The sequence below is a fragment of the Amblyomma maculatum genome, chromosome 8 (assembly GCF_055883805.1).
Source record: "Amblyomma maculatum isolate TAMU_Amacu chromosome 8, ASM5588380v1, whole genome shotgun sequence".
Lineage (NCBI taxonomy): Eukaryota > Metazoa > Arthropoda > Arachnida > Ixodida > Ixodidae > Amblyomma > Amblyomma maculatum.
Genome location: NC_139351.1, coordinates 89022874 through 89047036, shown reverse-complemented (window position 1 = coordinate 89047036; position 24163 = coordinate 89022874). Strand labels below are relative to the sequence as shown.

Sequence of the window (24163 nt, the reverse complement as noted above, 5' to 3'; positions counted from 1 at the left end):
ACGTAAACAGGAAACAATCTTAAGTTGAAATTGCGTTATGCACGCTTCGTTATATACTCATTATTTCGACATGCATCGTAATAAACCGTTTGTTAAGACGTGTTTGAACAGCACCACAGTTCTTGCATTCTGAAATTATAACCAGACACGATCATATCTCATCGCGTGCCATGAAAATGGCTCGACAATTACAACGGTGGAACAGTGCCGGCAGTTGATAAAGCCGTTACGGACAAGCCGCTGACGTCAAGACGCGCTGGCGCGTTTCGCTAACATCGCGTACTTCATGTCAACATGCAGTCGGCGGCCCTGTCCCCATCATTTTCTAACAAAACAAAGTACGTAGCGATATCGAAACTCCCATATGATGATGATGATGATGATAATAATAATAATAATAATAATAATAATAATAATTGGTTCACAGGAAAGGAAAGCGCAGTATCTGTCACACTTGTTTCTGTGGACACCTGAACCTGAACAGGAAAGTAAAAGCCAGTGTCTGGCACACTTTTTCTATGAACACCTGAACCGCACCCTAAGGGAAGGGAAGAGGTGCCTTGAAGTATAGGGCTGCGGTGTAATTTCAACCACCAGGGGAGGTGGTGAAGGGTGGCTGTTCCTGGCCCTACGGGGCTGGGACGGTAGGTCAACGCCGCTTGCGGCGGGGGCTAGCCAGCCACCGAATTTTTATCTGTTGTAGGCCGTCATTGCACCCGCCACCGCTTAGGTGGTGGACGGCGGCTGTTGCGGCGCGCGTCTTTCTCTCCCTCTTCATTTCTTCTCGACTTTCTCTCTTCTGTCCGCACGAGGCAGCGAACGTAGCTCAGCTACAGAGCCAGTAGCAGGCCCGTGTATTTCTTTTTCCCTTCTTCCTACAGCCACAACAACCACCACCTGGCGGTCTTTAACGTGCACTACGTCACACAGCGCACGGAAGCCTCTCCGCTTCGCCTCCATCAAACCGCAGCCGCTGGCGGTCGAGTTCGAACCCGAATACTACGGTACAGTAGTGGGGCATCTTAACCACTGCACCACCGTGGCGGAGCATGCTGACTATGGTCTTTGACTGCGTACAGTTTAGTATGTGCTGGCGGCTGTTATAGACCAACACCGTGTTTACAAACATGGCGCTCGCGGGGCCGCAGCCGACTGGAGGTGAAAAGTAAGGTTGGCACCCATAGGAATACATGGAACCGAAATATTTCCAAGCATTTTTCTCATTTCACGGGACACCAGTGATGTCCTTATTCGGTGCAGAGTAACCGTGAACATCCTAGAGCAGATCGTGAAAGTTTGAAATCTCATTACCGAGGCGAAGTAATTTTAAAACGTCGCGAAACGTACGGGGGTGCGAGTTGGGAGGGCGATCCATAAAAACACAAGTAAACACAACTTACCGCAACATTTTTCTCGTTTCGCAGGGCAACAGAATTGCGGTGGCCGGTCGTTAAACATTGGCCAGCGCTTTGAAAAAGTATGCTGCGCCATTGCGGAGGCGGTCAACGTTTAAAACTCCCCGAATAATTTATGTTGTGAATCCGGACAACCCCGAAATGCTCATGTAGCGAATCGCGCAATTTTGTTTTGTTACCCCATGCGGCAGCATGGGGTAAAATAACTTGATAATACTGTCGCTCAAGTGATAAATCCTAGACAGAATTACATTTAAAGAGCAGTTGTCAAACGCCATATGACAATACGGACCGAACGAGATTCGTGCATTGCAGCAGACGATAGCGCAGCTGGCGATACCGCCTCCAGCTCCGGAGCGTCTGCTAGCGACAGCGCCGGTGGTGCATGGTCGTCTGCAACTGTGCGCGGTCAGTTTATCGTACTGTGAACGGTCCCGACTCGTGAGACTTGCAGTACTTGCAAGGGAATTTAGTATGTCATGCAGCATGATGTCGGGGCGTGGTACAAGGCGTTCACCAAAAAAAAAAAAAAAATGAGAAGGGTTCAACGCTGCTGAACCGAGAAAAATGTTACGGTAAGCTGTGCTTACCTGCGCTTTTATGGGTCGCCCTCCCAGCTCGCACACTGATACGTTTCGCGGCATTTTAAAGATACTTCTCTTCGGTAATGAGATTTCATACTTTCACCATCTGTTCTAGGATGCTCATGGTTGCTCTCTGCTAAATAACGACATCACATGTGCCCTGTGAAATGAGAAAACTGCTTTAAAATCTTTCGGTTCTGTGTATTCCTATGGGCGCTAACCCTACTTTTCACCCCAATCGGTCCAGCCTGGCGACAGAAACGCCACTGCATTGTACTTACGTTACAGATCGGTGTTGGTCTATATACAGAAGTGGTGCTTAGCGTGATAACTTATGACTAGAATCTATAGCTATATCTACGCACTGCACACGTGCCCCAGAAGAACCGGGTGATGCCAGCCTGTGCATGTACAGCGGCGAGGCCGTTTTAATCAGAGCTGACGACGGGCCTTCGGCTTTACGACCGTAGGGCATATTATGCATAGTGCCCCAACATTTACGACACGTACCCTGGTACTTGCGAACCTTTATACGTTCGAAGAATCAGCACGGAACGTCTGTCGGTGTATTGTGTACACTCTCTGAGCAGTGTTTGACGTGCCCTTCGCTTATCGCCATTTCGACCTCGTATTTTTGTCGCCTGGTTTCTCCGACTAGAGGGTGGACATGAAACAAGGCAGCGGTTGTGCTCGATACCGCCTTTATTATTATTTTTATCTCGGAGATATATATGCTTTGCGCAGTTTGTGAACGTGAAAGTTGTGGAAGACGGTTTGGCTATAACCTCTTGCGCATTTTTTAGTTTTTTTTTCGGCTGGTTTTATAGTCTTCCGTCTTTATTTTATTTACAACCCCGACCGGAAGGACGGACTGAAATGTATCGCCCATGTGTTTTGAAGGGAGGCCGCTATTTTACGTTCAAGCTTTTGCCAGGAAGTGGTGCACTTGTAGCGCTAAAACGTCAAACGATGTTGCACCGATTCTCGACCATTTGTGATCATAGATGACCCCCCCCCCCCCCTTTTTTTTTCTGACAAATTTATTTTAACCGTACAGCGTTAAATTACAGTCTCGTTCAGTAAAAAAAAAAACCTGGCGTTGGTGCTGTGTCGAAAAATATCGAAGAACAATTCCACTGGTCAAATAACTGGTGGCATAGGACATTTGTTGTTTGGATCGAGAGTCAGGTATATGCTACCTCCACAACACTCGTGCCCCTCCCCCCCCCCCCCTCCCCCTACAACACATACACAAACTTTTTTTTTGTAGTCGAAGTTACTGTAGAATACAATGAGACTAATGGCTCTCCCCCGACAAAAGAAACAATGAAAAGGCGCCACGCCCCCTCATGGTTGCAGCCTTCCCATATCATCCTTGATGGCCCTCGTACGGTATAAATTGGCTGCTTGCGCAACTTTCCTTTCCCGTTTTGGCCGATCGCTGCTCTCGTGATTGGGTGCTACACAATCGATCCGGATGCATGCATATATCCTTCTATATATAGACAAGAAAGCGTACAAAAAAGTGGCAAGCAGGAAAAATGATTAGTCTAAAAGGAGGCTTCTCCTTACGTCATGATGTCGTCGTCGTCGTCGTCTTGCACGAACGAGCGAGGTCGCAAAGCGACGCTCCCTTCTTGGCCGTCGTCGCTTTCAGACGTGTCATCCTCCAGCTGATGCATGTCGTTGGTGGCCCTGGAGAGAAAAAGAGGAGACAGCGGGAGAGAGCATAAGATAGGCACTCAAACTACCACCCGCTGTGTCTAGCTGTTATCGGATCGCTTTAACTGCGGCCATTATGTAGCAGTATATTATATGACATACCTCGGCATTTCTTGTGGCTCAGTCTGTGTCCTCTCCTTTTAGAACCCTTGGCGAGCAGCGGATCGTCGCCGTCGTCGCTACAGCGCGACGCGATCGCTTCTCAGCATATCGTGGCTGTGCGACCGGCGCGGAGACCGTTGGCTTTAGTGGCGAGCGCGCCGCAGTCGCGGCACGCACCTACCCGAAAAGTTCCGTGCAGCGCGCGCTAAGCTCTGGCGCTCGAGCCTCTGTTGTGCCGGCCATGCGCGTAGAAACTCTCCTAGCTCCGCTGCATAAAGTAGTTCCTCGCTTCAAACGCGTGACAAATTGCTGGCTTCACTTGGAATCGCACTCGAAGGTGGTCTCGGCGTTTCTGATGTCTGGTGGCGCGCGAGCGCTGCGTGGCGAATGTAAAACCAGAGATTCTGCAATCATACAAGTTATGCAACTGCAATTCGAAATCGGACAGTGACCAGTATTCGGTCCTTAAAATTTAATGAGTCTTGGCGCTACCTACTGTCACGCAGGTAGTCTGCTATGAAACATCCCACAGCTTAGTCTAAGTCGAGAAGTTGTATAAAAGGCAGCAGATGGCGCGACATTCTGTAATGGCCCAGTTATGACGTCATTTTTTTTATTTCCTGCATGGGTTCAGTGGTTCGAAGTTTCGCAACTAAAGTTACACAAAAAAACTGTAATTTGGCCGTTGCCGCCGGCGCGTGGATGCGTCGCGTCGCCGTTTAAGAACGCCGGCGCATCTCCTGACTGAACGGCCTGTGGCGACGACCGGTTTTGGCAGCGCTGCACGTAACTCGACGTTCTGCCGTCGGTGTTTGTGTTGTGCTCGCTTTCGCGTCGCCGTTCATCGTCGGCGAAGGCTCCCCTTTCGTGGTGTGTATGCGCGTGCTTCGGCGGCGTCTCGTGTTCGCCCGGGACACCTGTGGCGCGATTTCGGCGGAAGCCGCCCGCGCGACTGTCTGCTTGCTTGCTTATTCTTTTCGTGCCGTGTTGTATACGTCTGATTTTCCTTGGCAGACGGACTGAGCACTCCCGTCCGCTTTATTCGACAGCCGGAGGGGGCGACATTCACTCTGCAGTACTTCAGCTTTGGGGCGACGATTGTAGATAGGTGCGTGGAAAGACGGGAATTCCCGTCGTGGATCGCGACGTCTGCGCACTCGTGCTTGAAACTCGCGTCGACTATTCTGAGCGTGCCACACCGTTTCAGTCTTCGAGCGAAAAAGTGTCGAGCCTGTTGCGGAACGAGAGGTGCGAGTGTAGTCTCGCAAGTGCAAACCGAGTCCTTCATCGCAAGGACAATACTGGTTCACCCCGCACTGTATGCACACGCTATAAACAGCTGTCGAGAACTTAGGGAAAAAAAAAAAAAAAAGAAGAAGAAAAAAAAAAAAACATTGAAACCTTGACAATGCCATGTACGTGGCTTCTGCGAAGTTTGCATTTGTTTAGGGAAAAAAAAAAATGAGTTTTTTGGTGGTCAAGGCTTCCATTGACACCGGCAATGAAGGAGTGAGGTGGGTGTACAGGGGTTAGTAACTCCCCCATACGAGCAAATATTGTTAAGCGTCGCACGGAAGGTCTGCCTAGCATTCTGTTTCCTGTATTGTATTATATTGTAGTTTTGCTCAGCACAAGACTGTTTTTTGTTTTTCCAAGGCGTTTGGCTTGGTTCTTGGGATAACTGTCCGTGAACTGATCTTTTTCTGCATGAATGCTGATGAACGGACGACCACGGAGTAAATTTAGAGTCACTCGCTGTTGCTATCTGTAGCGATCGCCTAACGTGCGCGCTGTCTGCGACATTTCTTTCTCTTATAATCTTTGGCGCCTTCCTGACCTTGAATGAACTTGTTTCGGGTTCGTTCCCCGGTTACTAAATGAAAAATGCGCATTGTAATAAGGTGAAAAAAGAAATAAAAGTACCTTTAGGTGACTTTGATTGGAATGAATACTTTAACCGTGGAAGAGAAGCGAAAACTTGATCATTCTTCTGTTAGCTACACCCCCCCCCCCCCCCCCCTCCCTCCCTGCTTTATACAGTTTCATGTATACGCATTCCACAAGGCGTCTCATTTCGTGCAGCTCTCATTCGCAGGTCATGCATCATTTTATGACGTATGTATAAGGCCTGTATTTTTTTTTTTTTTGAAATATTGACGCGCTCACGCATTGCCAGACATTCGTACTTAATTCTGCCGCATTGTCACTAACATGAGGCATACACTGGAGGATTATTAACGTTTATTGATTTTGTTTTATTTGAAAACTACTCGTGGTACGTTGGTGTGGCATGTGCAGGTGGGTTGGTCAGCAAGTTGGTCATTGTATTCGCAGTATAGAGTACGGAGCAATTAAGCGAGTAATAAACAAAAATTATATTTATTTCAAATATTTTGCGGGCAAGGGGGGGGGGGGGGGGGATTGCGATTGAGGGCCGTACAATTTGAAAGTGAGCCTATATATATATGTTTCAACATTTCTTAATCGGCATTCGGCAGTGTGGTTCCAAATATTGAACGTCAATTAAACTGAAAGTTCGTTGAGTTTGCTTTCCCGTCTTGCTTATATATATTAAATGGTGTTGCGCAAGGCATTGGCGCGGAGAGCAAGCTATAATGGACAGTAATATAAGTGCGCAACAAAGACGATGCAAAGAGAATTGGACAACGACGGCGCAAATGACGCAAGGTATAAGTTATTCTACGTTATCCAATACACGAACTGCGTGTGTATCTGACAACGTTGGTATCTGATGCATAAACGCTGCAGGCGACGCCATTTTTTAGACATGATATGTGGGAAAGCTAGCTGTCAGTGCGTATTCCTGACGTTCGATATTTCGAACCGCGCTGCAGATTGAGCAAATTTGTAGCGGCTTACCTTCGATGTTGACGGCGTTCAATTTCGCAGCAAATACAGCTTTGCTTCCTAAAGTAAAAGGACGGGGCGCGCGCTGTATGCGTGTGTACGTGAGCGTGAGAAATGTGGCGCCACTGTCGACGACATAAGTTGTTGATTAATGTTTTATATACGAGCTATATTAAACTTCACGTGCAAAAACAACATAGTCGTATGTTTCGCAGCTTTTCAACAAAAAAAAAAAAGAAAAAAAATCGCTTTGTTTAGCCTCGTGATCAGAACTCCGAACAGCCGCCGCCGTAGATGCATATCGCACGCGACACACACAGGAAGTGCGTTCTGATGCCGCCACCGGCATGTGGTCATGGATCTTCTAGTTTCTGTAAATGTGGTCTCCCATGCATAACTATTGCGCTCCTAAAATTGCCCTTCTAACCAACACCGAAACGTACACACGAGAGAAATATTCTTCCCGCTACTCCTGGTTTATTTCAGTAGACATCGTCACTGAATGTCTGCTATTCTCATAACCTCGTTTTGAGGACGGGTCTTTAAGGACGCTTCTGTTATGTGTGCAGAGCTGATTGCCTTGGGGTCCAACTTTCGTGATTAATTCTGCTGGTCGGAACGGTGGGCAGGAATGTTGTATGTATCCCGTGCGTCCAAACCAATCCTGTTCGGTTTGCTCCCAGAGCATGTAGTCCGTGTAACTGGTGCACCCGGTCGAACAAGTCTTTCGTGCCCACATGCTGCAGGTCCACCTCGCTCACATTTACACAGTGGTTCGTCCTCGAAAGGAGCAGAGTGCAAAAGAAAAAAAGAAGACGCACTGGTTGAAGAAGCAGGCCTCGGTATAGCGGTTGGCCGTGTGTGCGTGGCATATGGAATGCGGTTGACATCTCAAGCGCCCACCGTCGTCGCTTCTTCTTCGTCGTCGCCTATGTCACCTTACACCAGCGCAGCGACATAAAAGAAGAAAAAAAAAAAAACGTCTGCGTGAAGAGAAACGAGAATAAAATACGCGCGGGATTGAGAAAAAAACTGTAAAAGAAAAAAAAAGGCGTCTTAGGCGCCTGGAAACCTCAGACATGCAGAACCAGTTTTTCGTCAAGGCGAGTCTCTCAGCCTGCAGCAGAGTCAGCTTTCTTTTCTTCTCTCGATCCTTGGCTTGCGTGAATAATAATCTCCCCGATCGGGCCAGCACCGAGAATATGCGTATAGACTCGTGCCCACAGCACGCGCCGTCAACGCAGAGAGCGGAGGGTGCAAGAGGGGGGAGGGGGTGATTTCGTTTTCTCGGCGAAACTATGGGGCGCCGGCACGCCCAGAGACACAATCAAAACGTCTGTCCGCAGCCTTTTGAGCAGTCGTTGCTCTCAGAAGGCAGTGTTGTGGGCCAGCGCTCGTGTGACCTGAAACAGAAAACTCGGTATAACGAGATGACGGATATAGCGAAGAAGCGGCTAGGGGCGAGCGGCCTCTTTTCTGTGGAAGCGAAAATAAAGGAGCCCGTATGCTGTGCGATGCCAGTACACTTCAAAAAACACATGGTGGTCGAAATTTCCGAAGCCCTCCACTCGCCTAGGTCGCTTTGGAATGTCAAACCCAACAAACCAAACGAAACGTTCCGCTTTGCTGTGCATCTATAGCACGAATTGGTACTGTTTCCGTCTCTCTATACTTTTATTGACACTGAAGTAGGTGAACATAGTGTCAACGAACCTGGAGCAAAGTTCTCAAAGCTCTTCGCACGTGACACCGGGCTGTCACAATTGTGTTAGTAACGGGCCCGAGTGGGTCGAGAACCGTTGCTAGAGATATTCATGAGTAATTGAGATATGCGATGTAATTTATCCCTTATTAAATATATACTGACACCAGCGCAGAGCTCAGAAAGATGGTCAGATGTCCGTGTAGACAGCTGGGATAATGCCAACTTTCAAAGGTCGGCAATGCTGGAACATAAAAGGTGCGGCCAGATCCGACTCTCAGGACTCGAATCCTAAAGGTTTGCCCTTCAAATGAACCAAGGCGCATTTTCGAAGAGGATATCTTCGGATATCAATAATTCTAAGCGGTGTCTATAAAAGCACGATACATACGCTCACACTGCAAAGAAAAGTATGGAAATGAGGGGAAAGTGACGGACATACGTGTATAAGGAAGCCGACAGTCACCGAGCTGTTGACTTCAGTAGATGGGTGCCGAAGAGATTTTTTTTTTCTTGCTATTTGAGATTAAATAATTTTGTTTGAAGCATGGCATGAACTTAAACCAAGTGGTTTTAGCGTTAACATTTAAGATAATCTTTAGCTAGGCCCACGTCGGTGTTCAAGCTTCTTCCATCGTCAGAACAATGAGGAAACCCTCATAGATGACGTCATTAAAAGTTGACGTGCAAAGTTATTCTGGATGAGCCCATGGCAGGTCACGCCCCGCCGAACGCTGCCATGCTTGTGTTTTGCTTTTTCGGGTAGCGTTACAATGCTGGAAGACTAGCGTGACTTTTCATAACGTCATCGCGCGGCGCCTTGCTTTGCACTGTGCACTGCGGTGAAGCAAAAACATCATCGCGGTTTTCATTGGCAGTGACGTCATAATTCCAAATGCTAGCCCAAAATTAATTTGCATGGTGTACATGCAAATTGCTTACTGTCAGCTTTCGAAAGTTCGTTGAATTCTAAAATCTCTTGAGCTCCTTTTTATAATAAAAGGTGTTTCAAGGAAGCCATTATTTGTTTTAAAATGTAGGCTTTTTTTTTTTTAAGTGCGAACAGGCATCTGAGGTAAAATATTACCACTGTTGGAAAACGTCAGAAAATGGAGTGATTAATGTTAACTATAGTGAGCTGGTAAACAGCTACAAATCTGAATTGCAGCTAGGCGCCTAACAGTAACATATAAATGCTTAATTATCAGATACTAGTTAACCAGGTTAGCAGCTAGCATCGTTATCTACCAAATTTTAGTGTTCGCCAGCGCTGTTAAAGGGACACTAAAGACAGCCAAAGATGGTATGAAAATCTAATAAACTACATTTGGTGACACTGTCGCCGCATATCCGGCAGCAAAAAATCGAATAATTGCTGAGATATTGCGATAAGAAGTTGAGGTTTTTTCTTGTTCCCGCCGGTCGAATTCAAACTGTGGCCTCCAACTACGTAGTTGGAGTTGAGTGACGCACACTATGACGTAAGCGGAGACTCCGTGATAGCTAGCGAGCCGGCGCGGCCCGCGGCGTCGCATCCCTCAAGGGCCAACTTGGCAACAGCGTACTCGCAATGACGGCCTCAGCCGAAATAAATAAAACGATGAAGACAGTAATTTACCGAGCGATGGGCCCATAAAGGAAGAAAAAAAAAACATAGAGCGCTTGTAATGCACAATACTTTACATGTTTCTCAAGCTTTTGCGCTACTTCTTGCAACAAACCGAGCACTCGGTCATCGCAACGCTTCCTGACATGTTTACATACAAATAAGATTTATTACCAGCAAAATAGTGTCCTCGCTGCTGCGCTTGTCAGTTTTGAAGCTTCGTCGCACTTTTTTCCTTCAAGGTTTGTGCTACAGCTCCGTGTTCAGCGAAAATTACGTCCACGGTAGCAGAACATGACCGAAGTGCCGGCGCCACTACATTTGCCAGCGCTGTGAAATTCCACATGTTAAAATGGATCCAGTGCACAATATAGTGCGCATAGGCATCCAGAACATTAGTTGCAAGACGTGAGAGCAGGCAGCATGCGCCGATGATCAAGAAGTTGTAATTTTTATACCGGCAGCAGAAACACTTTATTGTAAATGGGGCCATGACATGAAAACTAAAAATATTTCCAACGTTCTTGTGGCGCGGCGTAGCCGAACGGTTAGCGCCGAACGTTACGGAGCAAGCAGTAGCGAGTTCGAGTCTTACCGCTTATGGCATTTTTTTTTTTTTTTTTACAAATCGATTTTTTTTTATCTTTTTGTAATGTATTTCTGGTGCTCCGTTATTTTTAGTTTTTACTTTTTACCCGAGCGCAATATATCGACGCTCTCCTTGGTATGAGCGGCACGTATGCCCCTTTTGTTTACGACGCCTGCAAATAGCACGTTGAAGGTCTTGTTGACGCAGTATATGTTGGTCAGATGTGCCATGATTTAGTGAACAATTCAATGATAATGCGTTTTTCCTTCGGTACTTAGCATATGTATGCTTTTCGTGGCGTACGTAGCTGCAGTCAAGCGGTCAGGTCGCAGTCGAAGCGGCAACGGCGGCGATATGTTGGCGCAGAAGTGTGAACGAAGGAGTGTGCCGGCGGTAGCGGATTTCGCTCGTTCGTGCCTCCGAATGCTCAAATGGGAACCATCAAGGCGCATCTGCTGCTCGAAGCTCGTAATTCAGGCGCTGCAGGTTCAAACAAACTATCCGAGTGCGCACGAAATGCCTGAGTCGAAACATAACCAAAACTGAAGTGGGCGCCTGTGGCGCCTCCAAGTATATTTTTGTATTTGCCTTGCAACGTTTACGTTGTATTTTCGCCGTCGATTACGTATGATAAAAGCGTGTTGTCATGTTTGAGAAAAAACGTACTACCGCATTTAAACATACAACGTAATTCGCATTTGTCAGCCTCCGGGATCCCTAGCGCGTCACGTGATTTGTAGTTGCGAGCCTCGGCCGTTTGGCTGTGGTGGCGATACCTGTATTTCTGTTATTCTTCTTTACTACCTTATAACTGCTCTGTTTTCAGTAAGAGTGGTCTTTTTGTAGTCAGGAACTGGCATTCTATCGATGCAAACCCACTTCCTTTCTCTCTTTAGTGTCCCTTTAACATTGTGGGTGTAGTTTGGCTTTGTTTATTTGAGTCGTATTACCGCACACACAAAAATGTGAACTGAGGCTGCTGGTCCTGACCTCTTTATTTCCGTCTCGTGCTCTTTGCTCGTCCTGTAATATAATTTAGGTGCATACCATTCGCCAAAGCATTTCAATGCCCGTGACTACCTCTCTGAATTTCTGTGTTATCATTTATTACAACGCGGTCACGCGTTTCCAACATTCATAACCTCCGCGTCCTCTGCATCCTTAAATTTTACCACCACGACCACAACAACCACCACCTTCAGATTGATCAGTCTTCACTTCCTCCATGTTTGGTACCTCCACCCGTAGACCACCTCCATCCATGCACATTCACCCATTTACGCCCCAGTAATTACCTCCATCTTCCAATACCTCCCCGTCTAACTCTTTCACATCCTGCACCTTCACCACCTCCTCGTACTCGCCAAACTTTCATTTCATTTCATTTCGTTTATTTCACGTACTGAAAGCACATGAGGGGGCGAGAGAAAAAAGCTGCCTTGTCGACAGCTTGATAAGTCGCGCCCCCTAATACCTCCCCACATCGTTCCTGCACTCTGCCCTAGCAGTGACGCCAAAGCTAAATGATGTGTAATATGTTCGTATACTAGTGGTGGACTGGTGGTGATTGTTAGCCCGCGCCGGTGAGCGTGTACTGCAGGAACGAGCCGCGACATGTTGCATGCAACGGTTCACTCTCTTTGACGGCTCCCGCCTGCGTGTTCGTCTTTTTCAATGCGATGGCTCGTTCTTTCCTACGTATGTATAACTTCAGGCTGGGCGGAGATGTAGCCCCAAAAATAATTAGCATCGTGTTCGTTATTGTCGTCACCAGTCAGTTTGAGTGCACTACAGGGAAAGGACCTTTCAGAAGCACGCCCATATAGCTCTGTCCTGATACTCGCACTCTTTCCTTCCTTCCTACCAAATTCTTTATCTTCCTAATTCTTGCTTACTGATCTTTCCTTGCCTTTCCTTCCTAGTATTTCCTCCCTTATCCTTCATATCCTTCCCTCCTAATCCTTAATTCCCCATCTTTCACAATCCTTCTTCCTTCTTTAAATCCTTCCTTCCTGATCATTCATTCATTCATTCGCTCGATCGCTCGCTCGTTCGTTCGTTCGTTCGTTCGTTCGTTCGTTCGTTCGTTCGTTCGCTCGTTCGTTCGTTCGTTCGTTCGTTCGTTCGTTCGTTCGTTTCGCTCGTTCGTTCGTTTCGTTCGCTCGTTCGTTTCGCTCGTTTCGCTCGCTCGTTCGTTTCGCTCGTTTCGCTCGCTCGTTCGTTTCGCTCGTTTCGTTCGCTCGTTCGTTTCGTTCGTTTCGCTCGTTCGTTCGTTTCGCTCGTTCGTTCGTTTCGCTCGTTCGTTCGTTTCGCTCGTTCGTTCGTTTCGCTCGTTCGTTCGTTTCGCTCGTTCGTTCGTTTCGCTCGTTCGTTCGTTTCGCCCGTTCGTTCGTTTCGCCCGTTCGTTCCTTTCGCCCGTTCGTTCGTTTCGCTCAGATGACTTGTTTTCGCCTTGGCAAAGCGTTCATTATTGGCGAGGTTTTAAGTGGGACCTTCACTCCGAGGAGGAAGCCCCGATGAGAGGGAAGGAGGGCGGTCATGATGTGAAAAAGTTGGTGAGTAAAGTGCGTGACCAGCCAATGTCTGCGGCAGATGGCATTTTCTAGTAGTCGAAGAAAGAGCGATATACCACTTTCTTCTCTCCTGTCCCGTCTGTTGGCGCTGATCAGTCGTTGACGTCGTTATATGCAACAGCTGGACCGAATCATCTCTCTTCAGTTCCTCTCTGTCGCGCTGTTCATTTGCTTTTTTGCGCCTCACCGCGGTAGTGCGGTGGTTACGGCAGTCGACTTCTGTGCCCAAAGATGCGTGATCAAATCTCTGCCGCGGCGGCTGCTTTTCTATATTTCCGGAGCCCTCCACTACGGCGTTTCTCTGGGTTGCTTTTGGTCGTTAAAACACCATAGATCAAACCAAATCAGTTGCTTTTTCCCGCTGTTTTCTGGGCAACTCGACTCGCAGCTACCAAGTCAGCCGTCACAACTCCTATGTGGCTGAGCACTTAATAAGCCTCCCCAAACTGCGTTCGCTGAGGGGGAGGGGGGTCTGAAAATGTATTTTGGCGTAGAAATATAGCTACCTTACAGAAACATGCTACTTAAAATTTTCGAACGCTGCTGGTTTATAACCAGGTGCCTTCCAGTCTAAATATACGTCGGCAACTGTAGACATGACCTTCTCAGAAAGCCCGATATGTGTCGCCACCGCGGCACCTACGCTAACACACGCAGCGTGCGAACCGACGGAGGGTCATATTCACGGAGCGGCGAGACGATTTTATCAGCGAGGACAGCATGAACAACGACAAACACGACACGACTGCCTTGAAAGGCCGCCTGTTTACGGTGGGATGTGAGAATTCGTCGCGCATACGCTCTGCACATTCGGTTCGCTCCTCGATCACATACCTCGGTTGCGCTTAGAACCAAGCACCTAGAACTGCCAGCCACTTCGACCAACTTAATGCAGGAAAGCATTGTATGTATGGGGCACTTACGTCCGCGAAAGTTATGTTGAAATGAGGCGCATGAGTTGTGAGCGAATAAATAATGAGTTTTTTTTACAGGAAAGTAAAGGCGCAGTATCTGTAACACTTGTTTCTGTGGACACCTGAACCGCGCCGTAAGAGAAGGGAGGAAGGGGGGAGCGAAAGGGGAAAGAAAGAGGAGCCGCAGTGGAGGGCTTCAGAGCGATTTCGACCATCTGGGGATCTTTGCTTCCGCGGTCGCTATTTGGTCTGGCGTCCTGTGGCTCTGTGTCTAATTTCGGGCTCTAACCGCTAGCCACCCTGGTGGTGGTGCCGGTGGTGGACTACTGGTGGGAGTCTAATTCGGTGGCTATAATTTTGCAGCTAACGCAAGCGATGGTGTACTGGCATTAGTTTCTGGAGTTTATGTTTGGACGTCAAGGACCAACTTGCCGGGATCAGGTCGCTGGACCAGCCGTTTCGAATTTTGCCATTTTTCTGTTGTGTATAAAGCAGTATGACGCGCGATACTACGAAAACAAACAAAAAAAAAACAACAAAACAGACAGTGTCGTGGTTATGAACATTCTACCACCTGCCACCTTGCAGGTGCCAGACGTCTCCTGTTACGTTCCGTGATTGGTGCACGAAAGGACTACCTGCCGCGATCGCGATTGACAGGCGGAGAAATGAAGAAATATCTCCTTGTAGAGATCGACTGAAGAGGCCCAGGACGGATACAAAGAGACTCGCATATAACGAAGAACGCGTCACTTAATGAAGAGGAAAGAAGGAAGGAAAGAAGGAGGAAGCGCTTAGGGAATGGATGCATTTCGTAATTGCAACTTTATCTGTGCACTCTCAGGAATCCCACTCTGTGCACGCACACAAGCACACACGCACACACACGCACACACACGCGCACACACACACACACACACACACACACACACACACACACACACACACACACACACACACACACACACACGCACACACACACACACACACACACACACACACACACGCACACGCACACGCACACGCACACGCACACGCACACGCACACGCACACGCACACGCACGCACACGCGCGCGCGTGCACGTACACTGATAACGCATAGCTCGTCGCATAAGTCGTAATCATTGCCTGTGCCTTTCTTTTTAATTACAGAACGTTGCGGCGATAAATTTCGCTTCCGTTTTTCCGAGTCTGCGGATGTTGATCGTTGCAAGCCTTGTTCGCACTTGTCGTTTTGGAGGCCGCTTTTCGATGGAGGCGAAAATCAAGGCGCCCATGTGCTGTGCGATGTCAGTGCACGTTAAAGTACCCCAGGTGGTTAAAATTTCCGGAGCCCTCCACTACGGCGTCTCTCATAGTCTGAGTCGCGTTGGGACGTTAAATCCCACAAACCAAACCAAACCGAACCTTTTATTATTGCAACTTATGCACCTCCCGCCGCTTTCGCTCGGTTCACGTCAGTCCGGTGAAGCAGTGCTCGACGTTTCGTCTTGCTTCTGCGGCTGGTGTTTTTTTTTTCTTCCTTTCATGAATTTCATATTCTTTCTCTGAACTCTGTCTCTTTTTGTTATAGTCGACAGCTTACGATGCAGTCGTCGGCTTTGGACACGGAAGCCGGCTTAGCTAGCTGCTGGCTGCTTCGTCGTGGACCGGACTGCCTTGGTCCCAAACTGTCTTACGAACCCGTCGCGTCCGCTCTAGTTCAACCTCGAGGGCAAGCGCGCGGGTTCAACTGGCGCGCGCTTCTTGTACGGCGTGATCCGTCATCATACACATCCGGGAAGTTACCGCTCGCTCTATTCTGATCGCGCTTGCTTTCTTTACTTTGGAGTCTTTCCGGCTACTTGTCTGGTAAGTTCTTTCTCTGTACAGTCATCGCTCTTTCTTTGGCTTGATTTTTTTTTCATCTTTGTTCCTTCGTTTACTTGTTCTTGTCTTCTTTCTCTTCATTTGTCTTCGTTCATTTTCGTTCGTCATATACTTTTTCTTCTTCTTCTTCAAATTTAGTACATATAAAAATCAGCGCAAAAAAAAAAAAAAAAAAAAAACGTGGGGCAAAGCAACACAAAATCTGTTTTTCTTTATTTTTCGTAACACCTTTAATCTTTTATTATATTTGTCTTCATTTTTTCTTCAGTTATTTATCTCTTCTTTCTTAATGTGTTCTTTTTTTCTTCAGATCGTTCTGTAATTTCTTGTTCTTTTTTAATCTTTTCCCTTTGTTTTCTTTTTGTTTTCCTCTCTTTCTCTTCTGGTTGGTTGGTTGGTTTGTGGTGTTTAACGTCCCAAAGCGACTCAGGCTATGAGAGACGCCGTAGTGGAGGACTCCGGAAATTTCGACCACCAGGGGTTCTTTAACGTGCACTGACATCGCACAGCACACGGGCGCCTTGCTTTTCGCCTCCATCGAAAAGCTGCCGCCGAGGCCGGGATTCGATCTCGCGTCCTTGGGAACAGTAGTCGAGCGCCGTAACCACTGCGCCACCCCGGCGGGGTCCTTTCTCTTCTGGGTTCTTTTTTTCTTTCTTTTACTGCAACCCACTCGTTTGTCGCTCGCTCTGGTTTTGTAGAGAAAGCGCATGCAGATAGGAGGAATGATGCCAGGCACTTTGTCCCCCCCCCCCCCCCCCCCCCTTACTTCCCCTTTCCCCCTCCCACTACTTGCCCCTCTGGAGCATCTGGCGTTCGTGCCCCGAATGCCGAGCTCGGCTCGGACGTGCGAAAAGCAACCACCCGTGCGCGAAGTTGCCCTTCTGCGTCCACTGACTGCGCCGGCATTTCCAGATTTGCTAGCCGCGTAGTAAGCCTCGCGAAGGACGCTACACGTGTACAACGAGGTCGCACTTTTGATGGCGTACGCACGCCGAATGCTGGTCGCGCCCGGAAAATGTCAAAAAATATATAAAAAAAAGAGAACGACAAATAAAAAAAAAAAAAGAAATTATGCGTTCTGGGACCAACCGTTCGTCCATGGTGTTATACTCTGAGACCAGCAAGTTTTCTTCTCCCGTTGTAATTCTGTCGGGCTGGGAGAGTGTTAGCAGGAGAAACGTTTCCCGTCGCCATGGGAACGCCACTGGCATTTGGTGATGCGACTGGCGAGATGCCGGCGTTGAGGAAGGCTCTGGCCATTCGCTGATGCCTAACTCCTGTCCAGCGCCTGCTGCTGCACTATTGTACACCGTCACTGCATGCTCGACACAAGCATTTATGACCATAGCATTGTATGTTTTATGCTTCTTGTATCCTTCGACACATACATATTAGCACAAAAGTCGCTACCATCTGTTATGAAAACCTATCCAACATATAAATTAAGCCCGGCTTTAGGTCGTTCTTTATTCTGCATTTAGATTCCATCCAACTTTGTTGTGTTCGATGCCTAATGAACTTAATTATTGCCTAGTGAACGAAACAGAGACGAGATACCTTAACAAAGGTTTATTTGAATGGTGGTGAGGATGTCAGAAAAATGCTGAAACAATGCCGAAGCATCGGTTTAGCCACGCAATGTTCTTAGGTCCCTAAACGGGGAATTTTTGTCCATGGGCACTCACCAATTGTTGCACAAGGCACTATCGTGGACCATCCCATATTCTTGTATGAGGCCACTGCACTAGACGCGCACATCACTCGGCGTGTCCATTGGTCCTGGCGTACGCATGTAGGCCGCTTGCTCAATTTCTCTTCAATTTTCTCCAAGTGACGCAACGCAGAACGGAATTTGTAAAAATGTACTGCCGTTGAGTTCAGGGGCGCTGAAATGTGTTGCTTATTTATACCCTTCATTTATTCATCTGTCCATCTCTTATATCTACACATTGTTAAGGGAAAGTACACAGCGGTAAACGCTAGTTCACTGTGAGACGCACGCACCAGCAGAACGAACCCAGCTTAGCCTGAGCGTCGTCTTTTTCACTACACCACATCAGCACGTCGTCGTCGTCTCGATACTGCGCTCCGTAACAATATTTACTCCGTCTGCCGTCGTATTCCAGTTTTCCCTTTATTTACTCCGTCTGCCATCTTACTCCTTTTTTCCCCTTTGCCTTTATATCCCTTTTCTTGCAGTGCAGGTTAGCAAGCCGATTTTTTTTTCCTCAGTTAACCTCCCCGCTTATTCGTCCTCCTCGCCTCAGTGGGTTTAACTTTTGTTGCCAAAGTGCCGTCTATCCCAATACTACAGTGTACACTATACCAATACAGTTGGTCGTGGTCTATCCACTGCACCGTGTCTGGAAAGGCAGGTAACATGCACACAGCTCATTTCGTTTCCAACAGGTGGCGCGACATTCTGATAATGTCGGAGTTTTCCACCAGTCATGGTGCTGGACCTTAGAGGGAGGTTTGCAGGCAGTGTGATGAGAGTCCCTCGGTTAGACTGATTCAGTTCCGGCCGCGGCGGTCGCTTTTCGATGGAGACGAAACACAATTAGCGCCCGTGTACTGTGCGATATCGGTGCACGCGCCTCATGCTGTCGAAATTTCCGGAGTCCCGTACGATACCTCTCATAATCCGAGTCGGTTTGGGGAGCTGAACCTTATAAACCAAATATTTTCTTTTTCATGGCCACACCGGTCTGACTAGCCTGAGTCTCTTTGGGGCGCTAAACCTTATAAACCAAGCATAGTTTCTCTGCCATAGCCGCGCCGCTCTGACGCAATCGAGATCGGCCAACAGTCAACCGGAGTGGCCAGATCAACAAAAGTCTAAACAATAGGGAGGCAGTCGCATGGCGGCGCCTGCAAGCTGGTAACTTTGTAAACCCGGTCTGGGCATACTATGTCCAAATGGAAGATAGGAGAAACGATAAATGCGAGCACTGTGGGAAGAGAGGGACCCTCGACCATATAATCTGGGAATGTACTAACTCCCCAGGGGCTAAAACAAATATAAATTGTAGAGAAGCCTGGGAAGCCCTGCTGCGGAGCGAGGTCCCTGCTTCACAGCTACAAGCCATCCGCCTGGCGGAAGAAGCCGCGAAGAGCCAAGACCTCTTTGCCTGCTTCTGATCGCGGAGGTCTCTGCTCCTGTCCCTTAGGCCTGCGTGCCGGGGGCGGGAATTGAGGGCCTCCTAATCTGGTTGAAAATAAAGTTGTTATTATCATCATCGTCATCAAGAAAATCGTTCGAAGAACGTGGCCAGCTCTAGGCGCACAGCAGGAACTAGTGTTGTTGTTGTTGTTGTTGTGGCTGTAGGAAGAAGGAAAAGAAAATGCACGGGCCTGCTACTGGCTCTGTAGCTGAGCCACCTCCGCTGCCTCGTGCAGATCGAAGAGAATATAGAGAAGAAAGAAAAGGAAGAGGAAAAGAGACGCGCGCCGCAACAACAGCCGTCGTCCACCACCAGCGGTGGCGTGTGCAATGACGGCCTACAACAGATAAAAATTCGGTGCCAGGCTAGCCCCCGCCACAAGCGGTGGTGACCCACCTGTACCAGCCCCATCAGGGGACACAGTTTGCAGGAACTAGTGAGCGCCATCGGAAGCGGAATCCGCTTATTTCGTCCTCTTCTCCTCAACGACCTGCCACACTGCTGAGTCGCTTTTGTCGTGGCCTTCTCCTACTTGCGTCGATCGACGGACCGTGTTGCTGTGACCTCGAGCAATCTGATTGGCGGAAACGCCGGGACCGGATGTCAATTCGGTTGCCACCACTTCCGGTTCCGGTTTCCACCAATTAGATGTGGGCAAAAATAAACGATACTTCGGAAAACGATGCAAAGTCGGAATACGGGCCCGGATTGGGATGAATGGGCACTTTCTCCCTAAGGCTCGGAGACTTAATGTATACAAGGTCAAGTGTTGCAGTATGAGCATTGAGCTGGTTTAGATAGGAAATGATAGCGATATCTGCCGTTCTGCATTGTTGGACGTGTCTTGTTGAGAAAGTTGACCGCGGCACCTCTCCTCGAGTGAGTCGTGCGAGGGCACTTGGCTCGACTCCCGCGAAGGCGTGTGATGCGATATGGAGAATTGTGCCCCACCGGATTCCGCTTTGAGGATTGCAACTGGAGCGGAAACTGCTTCCGGTGTCTATTTTTCTTACAGAGATAGTTGAGCGGGGACAGCTATAGCTTCTCCGACGTAAACATCGTCAGTGTCATAGCGAAAAAAATTACAAGGGTTCAACGCTGCTGAACCAAATATTGAGCGAAAGCATTAGCAGCGGGGGACCGAGCGTTCTTCTTCCTCTCCTTTTCTTCTTCCTCAGACCACATACATAGCCCCGCTTTAACAAAGCCGTATGAACGCGCCTTAGTGGTCTATAGGGGTAACGTGAATGCCGGGGTCCTAGCAGGCTGATTCTGACATAACAGTCCCATGTGAAACGAGAGAACCAAGTGGCAGCTCCTGCCAGCTCTCACTCTAGTGTCACGTAGGGTGTGACGTCACAGCGTCACGTGGGTAAGACGTGGCTACCGGCCGCGCTACACGGAAGGCTCGAAACCTAGAGCAGTATTGCTTTCGCAATAAAACGTCGCCTGCTGTTCTGAAGGACTTTCAGTTTTGTCTGCCAGGCCCTCACAAATATTTTAGATGGTATCTAAACATCGATGTACATTATGTAGTCCCAGCGATGGGTTGCCAACTGGATGGGGGTGAAAAAACGTTTATTACCACTACACTTATAGTCTGGGCTGCATGTCTAATTGCAGTTTTTAACAGAGCCCGAGAGATTGCACTCAGTAATGCGCTCTAGCTGTTCCTTTCTTTGCTCATTTAATCAGCCATGCAGTGGAGAAGAATCGATAAGTTTAGTTTCTGGTCCACTTAACAACAATAAAAAATGTTAAATGGCCGCCATGAGCGTGGATGGAAGCTGCTTATATGATGACTCTTTCGAGGTAGTCGTTGTAAGAGGATCGGCTGGGATGCGTGTTTCGTTTCGTGCCTTGAATAGGAAGTCGTTTCACTTCTCTTTTTCATGGTTAGTGTGCGTATATATATAGTGCTCGCGTTAGCACACCGCGCCGTGTGCGTGCCGTTGTCGACCTTCGGCGTCCGGCTGGCACGCACGTCGATAGTGCGGTCTTGTGGAACTCGCCGCGATCAAAGGCGACGCACGTTCGAGTGAGGGGACCGCGGTCGTAAACGAATGAAAGGGCACCCTCTGGGCGTTCATGTATACGAGTGCGAAAGGTTCCCAACCTCGATGTTTGTCGATTGACGTAAGGACGTTACGTGAGAAAAGAGGAGGCGGAATTAAAGTTAGAAATAACAGAGGTCACTCGCATTGCCTGTTTGTAGCGCGACCTTGCATATAGCGTCTAAGTTCATGACAACTCTCGTTTGTTTTCTCGTTCGCCTTGAGCTGTTTCCGCTTGCTGTCCGATAGTGAAAGAGGTCCTCCATGCATGCACTACGCGCTCTCCGACAGAGGACAGTTCATGCTTCCATCGCTATATATTTCTCGTGCCGTGAATACGCCCAGCCCCTCGGCGCGGGCTCTCAACAACGCGACCGTGACGACACAGTACGGTCTCGAGCATAGGCGTGCGCAGAGGTGGGGCAGGGGTGCGGCCGCCCCTCCTAATCCTCATGTTGACGCCATGTTCGTCCCCACACCTTCACTCTGTCGGACCTGTGCTGTCGTTTGTAATAGTGCAGGGTTTATGGCCCTGCAGATTTTTTTTCCTGTACTTACTGGCTGCCGAGCATTCGTGCTGTTGCGTTCAAAGATACCTTTACCCCTGGAAAGCCGAGGACTTAAGGAACCGCTGTGAGAAGCGCGTCGTGGAGTAATTTTCAATTCTGAATCCAAATCCTCAGGTTGACGCCATGTTCGTCCCCACACCTTCACTCTGTCGGACCTGTGCTGTCGTTTTTAATAGTGCAGGGTTTATGGTCCTGCAGATTTTTTTTTCTCTACTTACTGGCTGCCGAGCATTCGTGCTGTTGCGTTCAAAGATACCTTTACCCCTGGAAAGCCGGGGACTTAAGGAACCGCTGTGAGAAGCGCGTCGTGGAGTAATTTTCAATTCTGCATCCAAATCCTTAGGTTGACGCCATGTTCGTCCCCACACCTTCACTCTGTCGGACCTGTGCTGTCGTTTTTAATAGTGCAGGGTTTATGGCCAAGCAGATTTTTTTTCTGTACTTACTGGCTGCCGAGCATTCGTGCTGTTGCGTTCAAAGATACCTTTACCCCTGGAAAGCCGGGGACTTAAGGAATCGCTGTGAGAAGCGCGTCGTGGAGTAATTTTCAATTCTGCATCCAAATCCTCAGGTTGACGCCATGTTCGTCCCCACACCTTCACTCTGTCGGACCTGTGCTGTCGTTTTTAATAGTGCAGGGTTTATGGCCCTGCAGATTTTTTTTTTCTCTACTTACTGGCTGCCGAGCATTCGTGCTGTTGCGTTCAAAGATACCTTTACCCCTGGAAAGCCGGGTACTTAAGGAACCGCTGTGAGAAGCGCGTCGTGGAGTAATTTTCAATTCTGCATCCAAATCCTCAGGTTGACGCCATGTTCGTCCCCACACCTTCACTCTGTCGGACCTGTGCTGTCGTTTTTAATAGTGCAGGGTTTATGGCCCTGCAGATTTTTTTTTCTCTACTTACTGGCTGCCGAGCATTCGCGCTGTTGCGTTCAAAGATACCTTTACCCCTGGAAAGCCGGGGACTTAAGGAACCGCTGTGAGAAGCGCGTCGTGGAGTAATTTTCAATTCTGCATCCAAATCCTCAGGTTGATGCCATGTTCGTCCCCACACCTTCACTCTGTCGGACCTGTGCTGTCGTTTTTAATAGTGCAGCGTTTATGGCCAAGCAGATTTTTTTTTCTGTACTTACTGGCTGCCGAGCATTCGTGCTGTTGCGTTCAAAGATACCTTTACCCCTGGAAAGCCGGGGACTTAAGGAACCGCTGTGAGAAGCGCGTCGTGGAGTAATTTTCAATTCTGCATCCAAATCCTCAGGTTGACGCCATGTTCGTCCCCACACCTTCACTCTGTCGGACCTGTGCTGTCGTTTTTAATAGTGCAGGGTTATGGCCATGCAGATTTTTTTTTCCACGGCTAAGCTTGCTTTGAGTATTATTTATGTGTTGCTATTCCATCACATGAAAATGTTTTATAACCATTCCTCATCCTAGTACTGTGTTTTGGCTCCAAGTGCATTGAAGGGGGTGGAGGGGGGGGACGCTGCGGTGAAACTCCCCCTAATGCAGAACCCTGCGCACGCCTGTGGTCTCAAGCTCGGCGACTCTACACCGTGACCTTTTACCCCAACTTGCGTAAACTCTTCGGCCGCATACTTGCTAGGCGTCTTGAAATTAAATCGTCACATTTTATATCTGGCTGCTCTCTGCCACAATTGTCCTGAATTATAGGGCTCGATTAGTTCGGGGCACAGCACTTTGGTCATTTTATCTCGCGAATTAAGTTCGCAGCCGCGACAGCTACGCCACAGACTCGATCCGGTGCAATCAGATTCCAGTGCATGTTATTTCGCTTAAATGCTGCTGCCGACCGAGCGAGGCGAAATAGCCCTTTTTTCATCCATCATCTCCTCACTCCATTATTTTAGCGTCGCTCTGTTACCGAGGTGGCAGTTTGGTATAGTTTCGCGGAACAGTTGTAGCGTGCGCATAGAAACAGCCAATCGCCTATCGTTAGACGTCACTTCGTTCAGTTTCGCATGCGTGTGTGTGTGTTTAGAAGATGCACCTTTTGAAAAGTAATGAATTGCCTTAACTTCTGGAACACCAGTTCTGAACTTCATAATTTTTTTCTGATATGATCCAAACACGCGCTGTTCTAGCTTGTCCGAAATAGCAACAAATGAATTGATTGAAATTTCTGCACTTTCTCTATCAGATTCGCCAGAACACAACTCAGTTGCTGTTTGGTTCTTGCAGAAGTCACCCGGTTTGTCTGAGCCATCTGCTCATGCGCGTTGTCGGCTCGCTTTATGCGGTAAGCAGTAGCACTAGCTGGCTGTATACACTATGTTAATCTCGTTAGAATGGGACAAGTCGTCGATATGCAGTATAGGAAAACTTCAGTTTTTCCTCAATGCTCCTGTTTAGGGTCCCCTGAAATCTACCCCGGGTGGTCAGCGAAATGTTCTTATTCAGTCCGGGATG

The 24163-nt window shown here is 48.3% G+C and overlaps 2 protein-coding genes across 2 annotated transcripts in view; one reads left to right on the top strand and one right to left on the bottom strand.

Annotated features, from left to right (window-relative positions):
- The window catches only part of Cdc50 (cell cycle control protein 50A), a 46012-nt gene extending 42015 nt beyond the window's left edge, over positions 1-3997 (bottom strand). The window contains exons 1-2 of the mRNA XM_084576744.1: positions 3824-3997; positions 3572-3694 (exon numbers count right to left, since the gene is read on the bottom strand). Coding sequence (XP_084432870.1) covers positions 3572-3694; positions 3824-3831 — 131 coding nt within the window. The 5' untranslated portion in view covers positions 3832-3997. The remainder of the gene's footprint in view (positions 1-3571; positions 3695-3823) is intronic.
- Positions 1-24163, top strand: part of mmy (UDP-N-acetylglucosamine pyrophosphorylase mmy) — a 79665-nt gene that overhangs the window by 27129 nt on the left and 28373 nt on the right. The gene's annotated exons all lie outside the window — the stretch shown is intronic.